At 40.9% G+C, this 19,425-nt stretch overlaps 1 protein-coding gene across 4 annotated transcripts; it reads right to left on the bottom strand.

Annotated features, from left to right (window-relative positions):
* Positions 1–663: 663 nt before the first annotated feature.
* LOC123775327 (alpha-enolase) lies at positions 664–18,051 on the bottom strand. 4 transcript variants are annotated; one of them, XM_045770396.2, is made up of 6 exons: positions 17,939–18,051; positions 7,041–7,299; positions 5,318–5,472; positions 3,694–4,198; positions 2,761–2,981; positions 664–1,270 (listed from the first exon to the last, which is right to left on the bottom strand). In XM_045770396.2, the coding sequence occupies exons 1-6, from the start codon at positions 18,034–18,036 to the stop codon at positions 1,087–1,089; spliced, it is 1,422 nt and encodes a 473-aa protein (XP_045626352.2). In that variant the 5' UTR covers positions 18,037–18,051; the 3' UTR covers positions 664–1,086. The 4 variants fall into 4 exon arrangements, with proteins under 4 accessions (XP_045626352.2, XP_045626357.1, XP_045626358.1 ...); XM_045770401.2 differs by lacking the exon at positions 17,939–18,051 and adding an exon at positions 11,817–11,956; XM_045770402.2 differs by lacking the exon at positions 17,939–18,051 and adding an exon at positions 11,813–11,837.
* Positions 18,052–19,425: the final 1,374 nt, after the last annotated feature.

Genomic DNA, 19,425 nt, shown 5'->3' with positions numbered 1-19,425 from the left:
CACACAGCACCCTGCCCAGTCTTGCTTCCTCACCCCTACACGGCCTTCCATTCTGAGTAGACAGCACTCTGGAATTGTAATCTTAGGGTCTGGGGATCAATTCCTAGCAGAGGCAAAAACAAATGGGCAGTTTGTCACCCTGGTGGGGGGCTCCTGTTTACCTAACAGTAAATAGGTACCTGAGAGTTCTCCAATTGCCATTAGGAGAGGCATATACTAGGGTACAGGGTACCTGGTAGTACCAGATTAGTCTCCCACCCCCTTTTCCTTCTCACTGGTCAATAAAATTACCAAGCTACCTGAAGCCTACTAGCATTATGCAAGTAATGAAGAAATATGGTATATTTTTTCACTATAATGTTGGGGTTAAATGCAGAACATGAAAACATTTTTACTCTGAAAATCATTTGATAATGAAATTAGACAAATGTGACAGGCAACACCATAGGACAAGTTGCTCCACAACATTGGCACTATAATTTAACCATCTACTTTTTAATTTATAGTAATCTGAGAAAATATCAATAGATGCACAATGCTTATGGTCAGGAATGCACCAAGGTACTTGGGTACTGTAAATGCTGCATAAAGTAAAAACCATGACAAGCTTTAGATATTAAAATTGAAAAACAAAAACTTGCTGGGATGAAGAACAGGATCATACATCTTCAAGTTTTAATGTACCTTATACTGTATACATAATACTAGAACTTTTTTAGTACAGTATATATAAGAACATTGCAACAAGACATTCTGAAGACATTTCTAATACAAGACATGACTAGTAAATATTTTTCTATAAGCATGGAGTAATTGTTTAACATGGAATCATTTAAACTGAAGACAAACACATACAACTCAAGCTAACAAAATATACAGAACTTCCTAGCAGTACAGTACATTAGTTATCCTTTTTAACACGGCTTCCACTTGCGTATCTGTTTCAAACTTTCAAATGCACTTTGCAATTCACAGCAATCTGAAACTTTTAAACATCTCATAAGCAATGTTATAGGTATATCAGTTTTCCCAAATTTATTCAGTAACATTCTTATAAGATTTTAAAAGCCTTATGATTTAAACTTCTTAAACGGGTTTCCTGAAATTCTTGCCAGCAAACTTAGCATTGGACCCAAGTTCTTCCTCGATACGGAGGATTTGGTTATATTTTGCCAAACGTTCAGAGCGGCAGGGAGCACCAGTTTTTATTTGACCAGTACACAGGCCAACAACCAGATCAGCAATGAAGCAATCTTCTGTCTCACCAGACCTATTGGAATAAACAAGGAGAATATTAGTAAAGCACAAAACTAACATCAGGTAAAGGTTAACCAAAATGATATTAGACGTGTAGATATGTGAACGACATTCTTTGACTGGCCGAGCTGTGCAGTTACAAGAGTAAAGCAATATTAGGGGGTCTCCTCCCACACCCACTTTCTAACCATTTATCAATTTGTCATTAAATTTTCCTACACTTCCACATCTTTTTACAATATTGTGGTTATTTTTCAGAGCAAAGTGTTTGTTCGTAATTTTGTATGAGTTAAACTTGTGTTTACATTAGTACAGAAAGGCCAGGGCTTGACTTTTGATAACTTAGTCCAACAGGCTGTTGCTTGTAGCTGCCCATATATCCATTACAGCCCGTTTGGTCAGGTACTTGCAAGAATTTATCCAATTGATTGTTAAAGTCCACCTTTGTTCCGGCAATATTTCTAATGCTTGCTGGGAGTATTGTATAGCCATAGACCTCTGATTTTCAGTGTTCTCTGATTGTGCCATAGGCACAAACTACTCACTGGTTCTATTCAACATTTCCTTCCATACCTTTCACTCCAGTATTATTTACTGTGCAATTTTGCAACTTGGCCTTCCAGTATCTTCCATGTATATATTTGATACCTCTCATCTCCTTTCCAGAGATGTATTGGCCCACACATCAAAGTGTATGGACCAATTACAATGTATGAATACAATAAATAACTGCCTCCCATTATTTTTAAATGGGAATTTAACCAAATGATTAATGGGGCTATATCTATTAACACTTGAATGATAGTGCCATGTTTCTAACAGTAAAAACACCAGCAAGTGCAGTAAAGGGATTTAATTCCATGTCTCAGCAGTAAGTGGCCATATTGGACAGACCAGACAAGACACGCTTGGACCCCCACTACTTGCCAGCTGAGAACTGACTTATCAAACCAAAACTTTATCTTGTTTAACCGTTAGATAAATTTTAGGTATAATTTTAATTTATGATTTAATCCATTCAACGAACAATTTAACTTACTAACAAAAACACAGTTCAGCCAACAGAGCTGATTAAATATTTGAGTTTAAAGTCAACTTAAATCAAATTACCACTGAATAAGCCACCTCTAGATTCTGATCTAATACTTCAAATAATTAAACACACAAGTTCTTATGCACGACAACAAAACTATTTACACAGTACATTGAAGATTTATTGCCAACAAATTCCCACAACCACATTTATATAAAATCTGGACGATTAAAATTATATGATCACCATACTATGTATACTAAGTGTTTGGGCCCGCTTCTGTGGGGTAGGGGGGGGAATGCTGCCAACAAGCAGGCACACTGGTTGAGTGTACATCTGCTGAAGTATTTACTTAATTTAAATAAAACAACTTTAAACAATAGTAATTAATGGTGGAGATATGCCATTAAACTTAATACATGAAAAATTACTAAACCTTAATGTTTCTAGTACAATACTTTTGTGCTCACCTGTGGGAGACCATGGTGCCCCAGCCATTTTCTTTGGCCAGAAGGTGGGCATTGATTGATTCTGTGACTGAACCTATCTGGTTCACCTTCAACAGCAGACAGTTACAAGCTTTCTTCTCAACAGCCGTGGTAATGCGCTTAGGGTTAGTTACAGTCAAATCATCACCTACAATTTGAATGTCAGTACCAGCAGTCATCTTGGTCCAGTTATCCCAGTCATCCTACAAAACAACAAAAGGAAAAATGTAATAATAAAACCGAATATATTCTAATAAACGTGGAATGCTGTATGTAAACTTAATTTGCAACATATGCTCTTATTAAAATAACATCTTGCTTTACCCACCCTACCATTTTTGAACGATACCTCTAATGTCTGAAATTGAAGGCATATTTGGAAACTTATTACTCTTTAGAGTACTTATCCACAGCTATTCCAATTCCAAGCTTACTTGGGTTTGTTAAAAGTGCAAATGTACAAATAGTACAGGATAAGGTATACCACAAAGCTCATACAAAGATTTAAGACATGACTTATGACCGAGACTAGCTTATGCAGTCTAAGCTTCTCTTATGAAAGAAATCAGTAAATTTAAAAGCAATTGACATGCCATGAAAATTTTACCATAGTTAATATACAGTATCAGTTTTGGATCAAGCAAATAATTTTCACTTTTATTCACACTGCAAATTTTAACTTTCTTAGATTTCAAATAATTCACTCTTGCTTAAATATTTCAACACATTACACCATTATATTTCTGTTCAAGCTTGGCAAAATACACAAGTGTTTAGTTGTCTAATCTCAAAACTAAAAACCACCACTTAAATTATTTAATCTTTCATCACAAGACTTGTCTAATTGGTTACGGAGCTAAAGTAAATCTTAATAGTGAAATGTAAGGTAAAGTTAAAATTTACCAGTTACTGTACCTGATCAAATGGGTCCTCAATGGAGACTATGGGAAACTCCTTGCAGAATTCCATATACAAATTCCTAAGTTGGTCACCAGAAATCTTCTGAGATCCATCATTGTTAGCAGTTTTGAAGTCAAGGTCATAAACATTATCTTGTTTGTAGAATTCTGATGCAGCCACATCCATCCCAATCTCTATCTTGCCTACATAACCAGCCTTTTTGATTGCATCTTGGATAAGGTTGAGGGCATCCTTATTATTGAGAATGTTAGGGGCAAAACCTCCCTCATCTCCAACAGCTGTTGCATCAAGACCAAAGCGAGCCTTAATGACAGCCTTCAAGTGATGATAAACTTCACTACCCATTTTCATAGCTTCAGTAAAAGTCTCTGCTCCTGTGGGTAGGATCATGAACTCTTGCATAGCTAGCTTGTTTCCAGCATGAGAGCCACCATTTATAACATTGAAAGCTGGTACAGGTAGAATCACTTCCCCATAGTTGGCAAGATTTGCAATATGCCTGTAAAGTAAAAATATAAATTATAGTACTTTGGTATTATAAATAAAATCAAATAAGACTTTTTGAGGTATCTGGCTTACAATTTTTACCCCTACTTATGAGGAAATTACATTTTTAAAACTACAGTACTAATGTTATAGTGTTACCAATTTTGTGTGGTTTAGCCTATCAAAAATTCATATCACAAAATCATTATCTATGGCAAAGCTTTTTGTAGGAAGGGGCTTTGACAGCAGACAGGTTGGGTTGGGGAATGTGGGTATGGCAGGGGCTTTAGTGATGGTAGGACTAGCTTATCACAATCTACAGGGAGCAAATTTTATGCCCCACTGAACATTTTGTACCCAATGGATTTAAAACTATGCTAACATTAGCTCTTAAATTATAGGGCGATTCCACAACTTTATATTCTGCTACCAAAAACTGAAAATTGAGCAATAAGAATGCATTTTTGAGTCGTCAAAATGCGAGACATTCGGGGGACAATACTTGTTGCAAACCATAGTTTTTCTTATGTTGCAGCTTAAATGCCAATGCTGCATATTGTAACACTGGTCTGATGTGATGTGTTTATTTTCATCAAGATATATTTCCTCAGATTATGGGAAGCTGGCAAACATAAGGCATTATAGATCTATCAGTCATCTTCATGTTTTCCAGTGAGAGCATGCACACGCTTTAATTGCATTCACTCCCAAGAGCCTCAAATTCCTGTACTTTTCTTTGCACGCAACATTAATTCTTTTTTTGGGGGGCCCCTGCTTTTGCATCTTCATTATCCAACACTTTAGTGCAGGATAATGGAATGTAGTCCCTGGTGCCATTTTTTTTTTTAAGGCTATGCTTACTGCCTTAACTAGTTAACACTGCCATCAGGAGGGAAAGGGGGGTTACACAAACTAAGGAGTTTCCTTGCACCACTATATGTACATTTCTAATTTTTCAAGGCTAAAGGCAGAGTTTATATTACCAAAAGATTAAAAAATTAAATTTCCTGACATCACACCTAGGGATATGAGCCAATGGGTTTGAGGATTGTTCCAGTAAGGCAAGGGTTTGATATAGTGCCAACAATTAAGTTAAGATTATTTCCCAAGACCAATACATCTTATAACTCACCTGTATAAAGGTATTCCCAATTCTGCAGCACCAGCCTTGCAGACGGCCAGAGATACGCCGAGGATAGCATTGGCACCAAGACGGCTTTTGTTTTCTGTACCATCCAGTTTGCACATAAACTCGTCACACTCTTTCTGCTGGGTCACTTTCAAGCCCTACAAAAGGTTACAGTATAAAATTAGTTTCCAAATATAAATTTTTAATATAATCAGCAATTTCAGACTTTCCTGAAAGTCCATAAACAAATCATGTGCAATGTTCAATCATGTTACCAATTTTTATGATAAATTAGCTACATAGCAGAAACTACTGAACTACAGTACTTGTATCATGACCCATTAATTTTGTCTTAAGAGCGTCAGATGAAATGTGCACACAGTTGTAAAGTTCAGTTAGTTGTACCAACATTTCTGAAGGCAATGTACAGTTTTCATATAGTGTGATGCCATGTTAAATGATTAACAACTTTATTCATGCAGCCCTAATCCATTTATTATGGACACCATACCCATCCAATGAGTGTTTATGGGAAATGTTATGAGATACAATGGGTGCAGGAACTTAACCCACTTTTTGACCAAGTTACATATTAAAGAAAATCTCAGGCTGGGTAGTTTTAATGGATGGTTGTGATACCTTAGTGAATGCACCAGGCCAAGGAACCAAGGGCCAGCCCACAGGGGAAGTGAATTATCAGGGAAAGCACCAAGTCATCACAACTATATAGCACTATGAAGGGATTAGGATAAGGATTTGGGATGGGACGGGGTGAAGGAATGATGCCCAACTACTTGCATGGTCAGGGATTGAACACCGACCTGCATGAAGCGAGACCGTCGCTCTACCGTCCAGCCCAAGTAGATGGGGAAGGGGGGAGCCCACAAATCTGGTGCAGCAGTGCATTCATTGGAAATGCCCACTATGCAACAAATGCCCACATTATGTAGTACCTCAACTTTACTCTTAGAATTAATCTGTTTCACCACCATGCATTACCCCTGGCACTGGTCATTGCCACAGCTCAAGTCACTTCCATGCTGCTTTATTACCCAATTATTTTCAGTTTACCCATGTGTTGCCAACTTAACTCCCAATCATGTTTGTCCTTTAAGTTATCTTCCCACATCAATAAAAGTGCAATTCATTTGCTATACATGTACAGTATTCTACTTGCGTGATTATTTAACTCATTTATTCTGCACATGTAAATAAAAGCTTAGCTTTACTTAACATGTCACTTTTAGGCAGACTAATGTTAAAGTTAGATTTACATTAACTATAAAATAAATTAATGTCCATTCTGCTTACTATATATGATGGTAATCTTTTTCCCCACAAGCCAGGCAGTTATTGTTGGATCTATTAGGCATTTCCCACCAATGTCTAAATATTTCTGGGCACTCAGACAAAACAGCAGCAAGCAAGTGGGTTGTAAGACACTTCATTTGAGCTGTGCCAGGAACAAATGTAAGGTGAATGAAATGGTTGTATACAGTAATGAATTCCTGTATAGGAACCAGTATACATGGCCGATTCCTATACAGGAACCGGCATGTATATATTGCCACAGCCGACAGACCAATCTCATTGTGGGAGGAATAAGGGGGGGGGGGGGAGAGAGGAGAGAGAGGGGAGAAAAACAAGTGATCATGGTCACACTTTAGGGAGTTAAAATTACTGTAGATGTACTACACAACTAGTATATTTAACAATGAGAACTCACACTCTTTATGATCTCTGGGGCAATGATGTCATTGACGTTCTTGACAGCATTGAAGACAGACTTGCCATGATACTTTGATTTATCTCCATCTCGCATTTCCAGAGCTTCATGGATACCAGTCGATGCACCAGAGGGCACAGCTGCACGGAAAAGACCCTTGCTTGTGTAAAGATCCACTTCCACAGTGGGGTTACCACGGGAATCAAAGATGCTGCGAGCGAATACCTTTGTGATCGACATTGTGGCTGCTTGATGGAATCTGGAAGATCAATGTCAATTACAAGTCTATAAATTAATGTGTATTGTTTTATTTAAAAAAAATTCCTGCAACAAATTAATTTTACAAACTTTCATTTAATTTCATTTAAAACAATTTAGCAGATCAAATGCTAAAATAACACCACCTGCTGTTTAATCAGTTGCTATTAGTTCACCAGAACTACTGAAAAACAAGCAAGTATTGCCAAGTAAAACTTTTGCATTTCAATGATACTGATGCAAAATTTAAAAAAATCACAAATGTGATTTTGACTAATGTGACTAAAATGTGACTAATTCAATACTGCACACCCAAGATTGTGAGAGCTTACAACTGTCCCACTGGTTGCCCACTTCTGCTGTTACGCTGCCTCACCACATGTATGCTCAACTTTCACTTTTTGTGATGGAGATTTCTTTGTGATTATGTTAACATTTCACACAAACAATGTAACAAAAGCCCAATCCATGACAGATCCAAAAACAATACACTGAATGTAATGAAATGCCTCTTGCTAAATGAGGTCCAGTGGCTCCCAGAAGCCATCTTGCCAAGATTGCGCCATGCAAATGGGACACATCAGGCCTACCATGGGTCGGAGCAAACTCCTAGCCCACCCACCACCCCACTCAAAGCTGCAGAGAGCAAGTGGCAATAAGCCACCACAGTGAATGCATCCAGAAAGTGGGTGAATCTATAAAGAAAACTGGAGGGTTAACAAAGACAAAATTCTCAAACACCAAACATCTGTGTAAATAAATCTAAGTAAACAAATCCACAAGGGCTGTGACGAGGATTTGAATCCTCGTCACAGTCCTTGTGGATTTGTTCATTTGATACATCACGCTATTGTGATTTCTGTGTGTAAATCACAGTATTCAAAATTAGGGTGAAACTCATAGTACTAAATGCCACTGCAAGGTGGCCGTGCTTTTGCGCACAACCGTCTTCCTGGCCAGTTACCGAAGACCAGCACACCAACAAACCAACTAACCTTGTAAGCAGGGAAGCTATGAATCTGGAAGCTACCAGAGCCCCACCAATGTGTGGAACCTTCCAAATCTGACAATCCAAGACAGATTTACTCCAAAGAGGCCAGATCTATCAACGAAGAGCATTTTAAATTCTGCAATAGATACTGAAAGAATTCCATGTGAACCACCAGAGGAAACGTAGGAAGATGGAAATTTCCAGAAATACCATAATTCAGATGTACTGCATGGGACCCAAAACCAAACCCGAGGGAAAGTGGCCAAATGTTATACTTGTACATATAAAATATGACATTCACCCCTCAGTTGACCAGAAGCGGGACAAACTACACCCACAGGAGAAGAGGGCGGCATGCCAGAGCATCCAACTGATTACATTGTCAACGCCAAGCCATAGCAAACCTAGCTCTCAAAGTAGCAGCTGCCCAATGCATTTTGGAAGCAGTCAGTAAATGCAGAGACCCAGAGGGAACAAACCACACAGGACACTGGGTCAGATAAGATAAGATAGGCCAACCCAACAGGCAGCAAGGGGGAGAGAAAGAATGACCATCGTCTGGTAACAAAGCCGAGGAACACCCTTCAACCTCGCAGATGGCACGTGTGGGCTCAAGCCAAACCAACCATGCTAATGACCAGTGACGGGGATTACCAGGGCCTGAAGGCAGCCGGCCAAGCAGGACACCAGACAATGAGACTACTTGCCAGAAGATATGCTAAATGCAATCCAAAACAATCAGGCTATGACTAGTGTGTGGCATGTCATGTCAGATTGTCACTGTTCAACATGCTTCCACTATACCATAAGGGGCATACTCTGGCCAACTCCTCCGTGGTCAAGAGGGCAATTTAAACGCCTCGAAAGGAAACCTGGGCAACAGTCCGATTCATACGTCAGGCTGTGAACAGCTGTGTCCAACAGCCTGGTTGACCAGACTATAAACCAAGAGGCGTGGTTAGAGGTCGGACCATGGGATCATCGATGCACAAAATCAATGCAAGGTACAACAAATACACAAGCCCCAACCAAGAGACTCGTGAATTGCCCTAAGCAAGCCTCTCCGCCCCAGTGGCAAGGCCTTTCTGGAACACACACACACACACCAGAACCTATCCCATTCAACCCTATGTGGTGGGTATTCACACATGCACACCCTAGGCAACCTGGCCATGATTTTCTGACATGCACTGCTAGAAGCACTAATTACTAAACTTTCATTATGTTAAACATGGCTAAATGAAGACCTTATCCAATTAGACAACATACCTTGTTATAAAGCCATTCATAACTTAAATACTTCGTAAGATTGATGAATTAAATAACTACATACCAGTTAGTTATTTTTCAATCTTTCCCAGAAAATGGGAAAGTAGTACAGCTATCTACAGTACAGTATTATCAAGATAACTTTACTGGCACTGTGAATCTACATTTACATACTCTATTCTCGGTTCAAACCTTTAAAATCCCTACAACTATTCGAGCTGTTTATCAACTTTATAATACCAATATAACTGCATTCTCAAAAATCTGACTAATTTAATCAGAAGCAACAAACTTAACAAATCACATTTTAGGTGGCGACTTCAAACATTGATCTCTACAAAACAGCACACAGCGGAGCGATACTCCAGCAACACTGTACCACTGCTTGTACTACACGTGGACTAACAGACCCATGCTTCTGGCATAATCACTGACAGAACTACTGATCACTATCTTACCTTCCTCATAGCAAACAAAATGCTATCAGATACCAATAAATTATTCAAATTATGCAGTAAAGCACCAAGAGGTACCCTCACAAATGCAATTAACAATACAAACTGGGAATTTTTATTAAATACACATGACACATTAACTGACATCTTCCTTAGCAAAACATTAAGCCTCTACTGTACAACACACACTATCCTCTTTTCACTAAGTGACTGCCGAAAGGTTAAACAGTCCCTGGCCACTTACCATCTATAAACTAATTCGCTACAACTCCATTTTCATTTGTGTCCCGGATTACTGTAAGTGGGATTAACCAGCTACACTGCACCCTTCCTGGGTGCTAACTTTTTAGGTACAGGTAACTGGTTAATCGCCTAAAATATCCTCACACACACCCTCGTACATTGTTATTCTTATTGGCCTTGCCTACTTTACTATATGATTTGGGTTTACTGGATACCACTCCTGGTATCATTTAGCAGGCATTCCACTTCTGGCCGTAGTCTTAGTATACACAGTCTAGTTAACTTCTGTAACTCATAACCCATAATTAAGACTGATTAATGTATACTTCAGGAATAAATTCACACTGCACAAACGAGTTACAAGAATGTATATGATTGCTAGATACATGCAAGTAACCAAGCTATAAATTGTAATTAATAAAATAATTTAGTAAGAGAGTCCCAATCCAATGCAGTTTTCTTCCAAGCATAAATTCTTATTGTTACAAAGTGCCTAACAATACATTTATGGACCTTCCCAAAACACTATGCATGTTAGTGACTTTGCAAGAATGTACCAATCACCATTGCACAACCCACTGTATTTAAATAAAAACCGAGCCACCTACTGACCTTATCAAGGATACAACCTACAACAGCTAACTCCAAGATACCTATTCATTCCAAGGTGAAGAGAACTAATAAAAGAACAAGGGAAACGGCCAAATGTCTGTCCTGCCGCACGAATCTGAACGTAAACCTTAGATAATTTATTATGCACCCAATACCCATCCTGCGAGTGGCAGTTGGTAAAACTTGAGGCACATAACTGGTTCAAGCACTTTACCCCAGAACTAGTTTAAATTAAGAAAAGGAAACCAGGTAAGTTATGAGCGCCGGCCAACACCACCAGTATGGCTGCCGTCCCCGGGTACGGTCAAATCACACTGACGTTTCCACAAAAGATAGTTTTCCACTTTATAAAACCATATATAATGCAGAATTGGGTAGTTTTTATAATCAGCCGACTAACAATTTTGTATGTGAAGTCATGTATCTCTTGTGATGATTGACCTGCGCGCGAGGCTCCACCTTGGCCGACTAAGGACGTCTGAAGGTCACCTTCCCAAACCTTCAGTCTTCACAGACTGCCACAGTCTAGCCCATGTAATTTTTAGTGAAACCATATTCAGCATAATTCGATGGACTATGTATACTATATAAACGCATTAAAAAAAAGTGCTTCCTAAATATTTAGTAAAAATTTTAAATAAAGCAGTAAAACCTTGATTCAATATTTGACAGTTAAGCAGTATAAAACAAAAGACTCGTATGGACATATCGGAGGCCGTAATACATTTCCGACAGCAAACATTCCAACGCATAAATTTATCGCCGGCTGACGTTGCCGTCATCACGTACTGAAGTTACATACACACTGCTTCACTACACTCACTAGACTCCGATACATACAATTAAACCTAGCAGCTTTATGTAAAATTATACGTCTTACTTGCTGGTAAATGTTATAATAATAAACCTGAAAGTAAAACACCTCAAGAGAACACTACACTCACCCACCTCGGGTCTCCAACTGGCGAGGATCGACCGTTGTCGAGGGCTTTTGTGGGCCAGCGCCGCTCGAGCGCCCTCTGCCAACTTGACTACTACTGAACCTTACGACTACCCGGCATAAAGTCCATATTTACACGAGGCCAGCGCATGCGCCCTAACCTTAAGGCCTAGCAACGATGGGAAACCAAGGCAAAGCTTGCTACCTTCCTGCGCCAAGGTCATGGCAAAGTGACAGGCAATGACCTCTGCATTTGGCACACCGCCACTGCACTACTTTTGGCACCACTATCCCTAGCGCCACGCCCACCACACGCCCAACCTAGTCACCTTTAACTTTAACTATTAGCATTCAGTCCGTGATACCGATGGATTAAAAACGGAATCTGAATTTGTTCATTGAGAACATGCAGTATTACGCCATTGATCATAAAGAGCTCATGTGTTACCCAAAGGGCATGCCCTTATAAATTACAACTTAGGATTGCTTATCTCCGCGCTAACCGGCTTGGCTTCGCCGGAACCCCGCCCATCACCCGGCTCAACTTTATGTTCAACTCTTATATTGAGTTGGACAATCTACTTCAGGACGGACCGAAAGGTCGTCGTCTGTTCACCTTCTGGTACTCACCTAGTTGTGTTTGCGGGGGGGGGGGGAAGCTCTGGCTCTTTGGTCTCGCCTCGACTGTCAATCAACTGATGACTCAACGACTGACTAGTGTGTGGTCTGGTCAACATACTTCAGCCACGTTATTGTGTCTCATCGCCTGAAACTCTTATATTGTTTGTCCCAACCACTTGGGCTGGACGGTAGAGCGACGGTCTCGCTTCATGCAGGTCTGCGTTCAATCCTCGATTGTCCAAGTGGTTGGGCACCATTCCTTTCCCACCGTCTCAACCCAAATCCTTATCCTGACCCCTTCTAAGTGCTATATAGTCGTAATGGCTCTTACTTTACCCTAATGATTCACTCCCTCTTGTATTGCTTGCCACTTTTTTTTATCTGAATTTTTGTGCACATGTACACACGTTCATCATATATACTCTTTCAATGTTTCTGTATACAAGTAGCTTGTCTCATCATTTACACATGCAATGTAGTGTTACACACACACATGTAAGTGGGTAATTATTGGTAATTAGTAATGTTAATTATTTAGGATTAATGGTGCGTAGGCGATATGCATCCTTCGTTATTACTGCTAAGTGCACTATTTACAATTCTAGGATGAATTCTCTAATTGTATACTTTATTTACGTGCTACTATATTTGGATGCATGTGCCCCTACTTACGTGGAATAGGTATACAAGTATAGTTATTAAGGTCTCGTAAAATGTATTTCTGCACATGCAAACCATAGGTTGCAACCTGCTAGCAACCGCGAAGCTGCAAAAACTTCCATCAGTTTCAGTTGCAAATTACTAATAACCGCAGTTGCAACAATTTCATGCAACTTGCCGTTGCAAACATTTATTAATATTTACAATTAATAAAATCTTATATTGCCTATGGTGTTTTGTTTCGCCCGACGCACAAAAATATGATGCCGACTAGGAATATTTTATCTAACAATAAATCCAACTGAAATCTACACAGCTTTTTCATTTATCAGTATTGACCAATCGCCATGTAAAGTCACGTAGAATATTGAGGAGTCGACAAATAAAATTCGAGCACTAGGGGAGGGGGGGGGCAGGTGGAAGTCGAGTACCCAAACGAGCCATAGACATAAGAGCTTTTTTTTTTTAGTGTCGTAGTAGTTAACAAATAGAAATGTATTAGGAAGTGATCTGGTGGAGGCCGACTTCATAGTTTGAGGGAGGGAACTATCAGGAGAAAGCGCCAAGTCATTTCGACTACATAGCACTTTGAAGGGATAAGGATGCGAAATGGGCCGGAGAGGCATGGTGCCCAACCACTTTGACGGTCGGGGATTGAATGCCGATCTGCATGAAGCGAGACAGTCGCTCTACCGCCCAGTCGAAGTGGTTGCTCATAGTTTCAATTGTAGATATAAGAGTCCAATAGGATCAGTAATCTGTACACCAGTTGATTGACAGTCGAGAGGCGGGACCAAAGCTCAATCTCCGCAAGCACAACTAGGCGAGTACAGATAAGTAAGTTTTATGATATACAAAATGAAATTCAACTTAAATAACTCAGCCCTGGAACTGGTTAGGTTATTTGTGCGTCCAAGTTATTAATCATATTTATGAAACTCAAGTTTCAGATTTTCCTGCAACATTCACAGAAGTAACAATTAAATGACTGTAGCTAGTCTATTCTTACTGCATCAGAAGCCAATTCCGTATATTAACAGCTGTCCAGCTATGTCAGAGAATCATTAAAATGAAGGTGAAGCAGCACTCAAATTTTTAGGAGCAAAGGAGACTGCAGTTCCTGGGGCCCAAGTGGTAAAACACCCGCCCCGCGCTTCGCAAGCGATTTGGTCTGGGTTAGTATCCCCGCCGGGGAGGATTGACTATGCGCCATACCTTAACTGCACGCCTCTGTTCACTTAGCAGTGAATGGATGCCCGATTGTTAAACTATTTAGCGGGCCGTATTCAGGGGAAAATTAGGATGAAGGACCTGCCCGAAACGCTATGCATGCTTTACAAGAATGTAAGAACTCAAATAATAAAATAAAATTATGCCTGCGCATTTCTCTAGTGCTCTGGAATCTGAGCACTAGTACAGAGTCATCAGTCTAGGCCGGGTGCACGTAGGTCTACCGAGGGCATAAATAGGGCTGCCCAAGGCAGGCCTATTTATGCCCTCCACGGAAACGGAACCAGGAATCCACGGGAACACGGACCAGGAAACTTAGTTGCTCTTACTAGCAAACCCTTCCATGTGTCATTCTCAGGGTCATTGGTGGGAGGGGGGCGGGGTTGCCCTGCTGGACCCCACCCGCAGCATTCATACCTCTAGTGGGCTCCCTACATTACACTAAGCTCTAAGCTTTAGGAATATTCCTGTGGTTTATTTTACATATTATATTTAAGTTTTATAACTTACATCTTATTACCTGTTGCATTAAATACTGTAAATTAGACTAGTTCCCCGTGAAGGCTAACTAGTTATGCATCATTTACAGGCTATACATTACCATTTAGTACAGTTAATTCAATTATATTGTCACTTGGTGTAAGCCTTATAATTTAATTATCTACTTTCAACTATATTACTAAATTTTAATTTTATATATTTAGCCCAGTACGAGTATCATTCGCCTTCCAAAAATACGTAGATATATATCTGCTTTGTACCATTACAATACGATACCATTAATAATAGGACCCGTCCTCCTAATAGAGCGCCGCATTTTGACAAAAGGCCAAAATTCCTCGTACTAGAAAATTGAAGCGGCTCGCGAAATTGGCACTCCCGTTTTCTGTTTTAGGTCTTCTGGTAGGTTAGGAGGTACGACAGTTTCTTGACGTTGGGAAACATTAGGAGGTCGAGCTGAACAATATTCATGTAAGAAGTGTCTGCGTGAATTAAATGCCACAACGCTCGACTGTCTGCTTGGTATTTACGGCAGACTAAAGCATGCCTGGTTTTATCCAGTTCATCCAGCGGCTGGCCAAGATCAATATACTGAACTGCACCTCTTCAGACATGCTTAATACGACCCACTGGAATAGCAGCCCAACTTTTATTAGCTCTTCTGCATTGTGCGAAAATTGTAAAATATAAATCTTTAAAGAAATCTTTCCTACCATCCATTTACTTAACAAATCTAATTTAATAAGCAAGATTTATTTTGAAGTGTGACTAAACATTACGGATTACGGGCACACCATAGCTCGTGCTGCACGGGGGTTGTACTCCCGAGTAGATAAATCTAAAACTACAAACACTTATCCATATTCAAGCCTAATTCAGTGTGGAAGCACCAGTAGACAGCAGCCGGTTCGGCGAGCCACCTTGGTCATGATCAATATGTCTCCCAGCACAGACCGCTCGCCTACCGGTTACTGGGCAGACTGCCCTGGAGATCATCCATTGCGTCACAACCAGTTAGCACAACGTTAATGGTGGTAGTGTGATTAGTGGGCGATTCAAAGTGATTCAAATATTCAATTTGAATATAAATTTGTTCAAATGATAATAGCTTATTTACCTCATTTTTTCAAACTAATTACAGCTGCTTGGAAAATCATGCAGTCTGCTGCATTACTGATGCACCAACTATCAACCCTTTAATTAACCTAAGGAACTGCAATCGTTTAATCAACACTTCATTTGCCAGGTAAAACCCTCACTATACAAAATCTGTTTAGTATTAGAATTATGCAAGTATGCAAGGCTAATTTATGAATAATTTTACGTGACATGCAGCAGTAAGCAAACATGCTTCAGCGGATCAAAAAAAAAAAAATTTTGTGCAATTCATATGCATCCTTTTCCTTTCACTTATTCATCATTAACTGAAACTGCATATTAAAAAGGTTAGATAAATGAAAGATATACTTTCTCCGATTAAATACGATATCAAGACGGACGTTAGTTCAGTTGCTATCCACACCCTTGAGAGGTAGTCGAGGAGCCCCAGTAGTTCCCCTCCCCCTATTCTCTAGGACATTAAAGCATAGGTTTTAGGTTTATCTAGCCCCTGATCGTCTCCAGGATACATATTTACTGTCATGTGAACAATCCATCAGATGCAAGGAAACGTACGTGCCCAAAGCGTGAGGTAAAACACGGACCACACAGACATTAGCAGAGTGCGCCGGCTACGTCAGGATAGGGCTACGGCAGGGCAGAGCTACGGCAGGGCAGGGCTACGGCAGGGCAGGGCTACGGCAGGGCAGAGCTACGGCAGGGCAGGGCTACGGCAGGGCAGGGCTACGGCAGGGCAGGGCTACGGCAGGGCAGGGCTACGGCAGGGCAGGGCTACGGCAGGGCAGGGCTACGGCAGGGCAGGGCTAGGGCAGGGCTAGGGCAGGGCTACGGCAGGGCAGGGCTACGGCAGGGCAGGGCTACGGCAGGGCAGGGCTACGGCAGGGCAGGGCTACGGCAGGGCAGGGCTACGGCAGGGCAGGGCTACGGCAGGGCAGAGCTACGGCAGGGCAAGGCTACGGCAGGGCAGGGCTACGGCAGGGCAGGGCTACGGCAGGGCAGGGCTACGGCAGGGCAGGGCTACGGCAGGGCAGAGCTACGGCAGGGCAAGGCTACGTCCCTCATTTGTGTTCATCACGATAGAGTTGACGTTGGGATGACGTCATTGTAGTATGTAGTGACGTTATTAAATTGGCACAATAACAGCTGATAAGAGTTGAATAATACATAAACTAAAAAATGTACTTTTTAGTCAAGGTCAAGATGTGTAACGTTTGCCGGGCCACCCACAGCTGATAGTAGGAGGGTGGCCGCCCACACTCCCATGGTGCTCACACCACCCACGCTCGGCTCTTTAATTACATCCATTAAAATTTCTCACATTGATTTATTCTCTCACATTCCCATTACCAACAAAACGGAATATAAACTAAAGCGCCCCCCCCCCATTATCAAGCGTTTCCTTTTTTTTTTTTTTTTTTTTTTTTTTTTTTTTTTTTGAGATATATACAAGAGTTGTTACATTCTTGTACAGCCACTAGTACGCGTAGCGTTTCGGGCAGGTCCCTGGAATACGATCCCCTGCCGCGAAGAATCATTTTTTCATCCAAGTACACATTTTACTGTTGCGTTAAACAGAGGCTACAGTTAAGGAATTGCGCCCAGTAAATCCTCCCCGGCCAGGATACGAACCCATGACATAGCGCTCGCGGAACGCCAGGCGAGTGTCTTACCACTACACCACGGAGACTGTTCATTTTTATAGGACATTTTTTTTTTAAATATAGCAAATGTTGCAACATGCAACCTGGTAAACAAATCCTGATATAATGCCCCGTCCCCAGCGACCCTCACTTGTAACGTGAGCCATTGATCCATTAGCCATTGTGGAAGACTCGTCAAGGTATGTGTGGACTATTCCAAGTGTTACAGGCTCCCATTTGTCTGGCAGATGGTTAAAGCTACATCAGCAGAGGCAAGGATCGTTGGTTTATAGGTACCGTGCACTAGTAGCGCCCAAGAGCCCCTAACCAAGACAAAATATAGAGTATGGTGGACGTACCGTCGCCGCTCAGGATGGTCTCGCCGGCTGAGTGGGGCCGCCGCCCGCGCGTCACGTCCCTCGACCTTTTCAAATGACAACCAATGAGAAACTATCATGGGGAAAATAATTTGTGTTTTAGGTTATATCAAATATACCATCTTATAAAACTACATTTATTATAAATCTTATTTTTATTTTAAAATATAAAGCCACTTATTTTCTTCAATGTGAGAGATTTCTATCCACGTTATTTATTCAGTGCTCTCCGGCGCACACAGCTCTTGAGTTGCTATGTAGTACAAATTCAATTAATATTCTTAACAAAAATATATGAGTTTTCAGCATAATTGATTAAAACATAAATTTACGACCCAGTTTGTGTCACCAATGCCTATGTAAAGTATTCCAAATGTGTTTTTCTTTTTATTAACAAGCCTGTGTATTACCAAAGAGCCAAAGCTCAACCCCCGTAAGCACAACTAGGTGAGTACAGCGCTGGTGTACACAGGGTGGGGCTTACTGTACACACGTTTTTTTTTTTTTTGTCGGGGCCTCGCGGCTGAGTGGACAGCGCTCGGGGGTCGTAGTCCTAAGGGCCCGTGTTCGATTCCAGGCTGATGCAGAAACAAATGGGCAGTTTCTTTCACCCCTGATGCTCCTATTCGCCTAGCAGTAAATAGGTACCTGGAGTTAAACAGCTACTACTGGCTGCTTCATGGGGATGTATTTACTATTTGCCACTGTAGTATTTACTATTTGTAGCTCTTAGCCTTTCTAACAGACGTATTTGTTCTCTATTATGTCTACTACAGATATTTCTCTCTAACACACACACATCCACAGGTCTGTGGCTTAGTGGTCAGCGCTAGGGACTCGTAATCCTAGCGTGCGGGTTCGATCCCCGGCGATCGCAGACAACAAATGGGCAGAGTTTCTTTCATAAGAACAAAGGTAACTGCAGAAGGCCTATTGGCCCATACGAGGCAGCTCCTATCTATAACCACCCAATCCCACTCATATACATGTCCAACCCGCGCTTGAAACAATCGAGGGACCCCACCTCCACCACGTTACGCGGTAATTGGTTCCACAAATCAACAACCCTGTTACCGAACCAGTATTTACCCAAGTCTTTCCTAAATCTAAACTTATCCAATTTATACCCATTGTTTCGTGTTCTGTCTTGAGTTGATACTTTTAATACCCTATTAATATCCCCCTTGTTATGTCCATTCATCCACTTGTAAACTTCTATCATGTCACCCCTAACTCTTCGTCTTTCCAGTGAATGCAATTTAAGCTTTATTAATCTTTCTTCATATGAAAGACTTCTAATTTGGGGAATTAACTTTGTCATCCTACGCTGGACACGTTCAAGTGAATTTATATATAGTACGGCGACGGCGAGGGCATGCAGTGTCCTGAAATGCCGAGAGCCTACACTGAAGAGGGACTCGGAGAGAGCATCCGCTGACCCATGCAGATCTGTAGTAACTGCGGGAAGG

The sequence above is a fragment of the Procambarus clarkii genome, chromosome 70 (assembly GCF_040958095.1).
Source record: "Procambarus clarkii isolate CNS0578487 chromosome 70, FALCON_Pclarkii_2.0, whole genome shotgun sequence".
NCBI classification, from domain to species: Eukaryota; Metazoa; Arthropoda; class Malacostraca; order Decapoda; family Cambaridae; genus Procambarus; species Procambarus clarkii.
The sequence above is the reverse complement of the archived record's forward strand: the minus strand, read 5'-3'. Positions and strand labels throughout refer to the sequence as shown.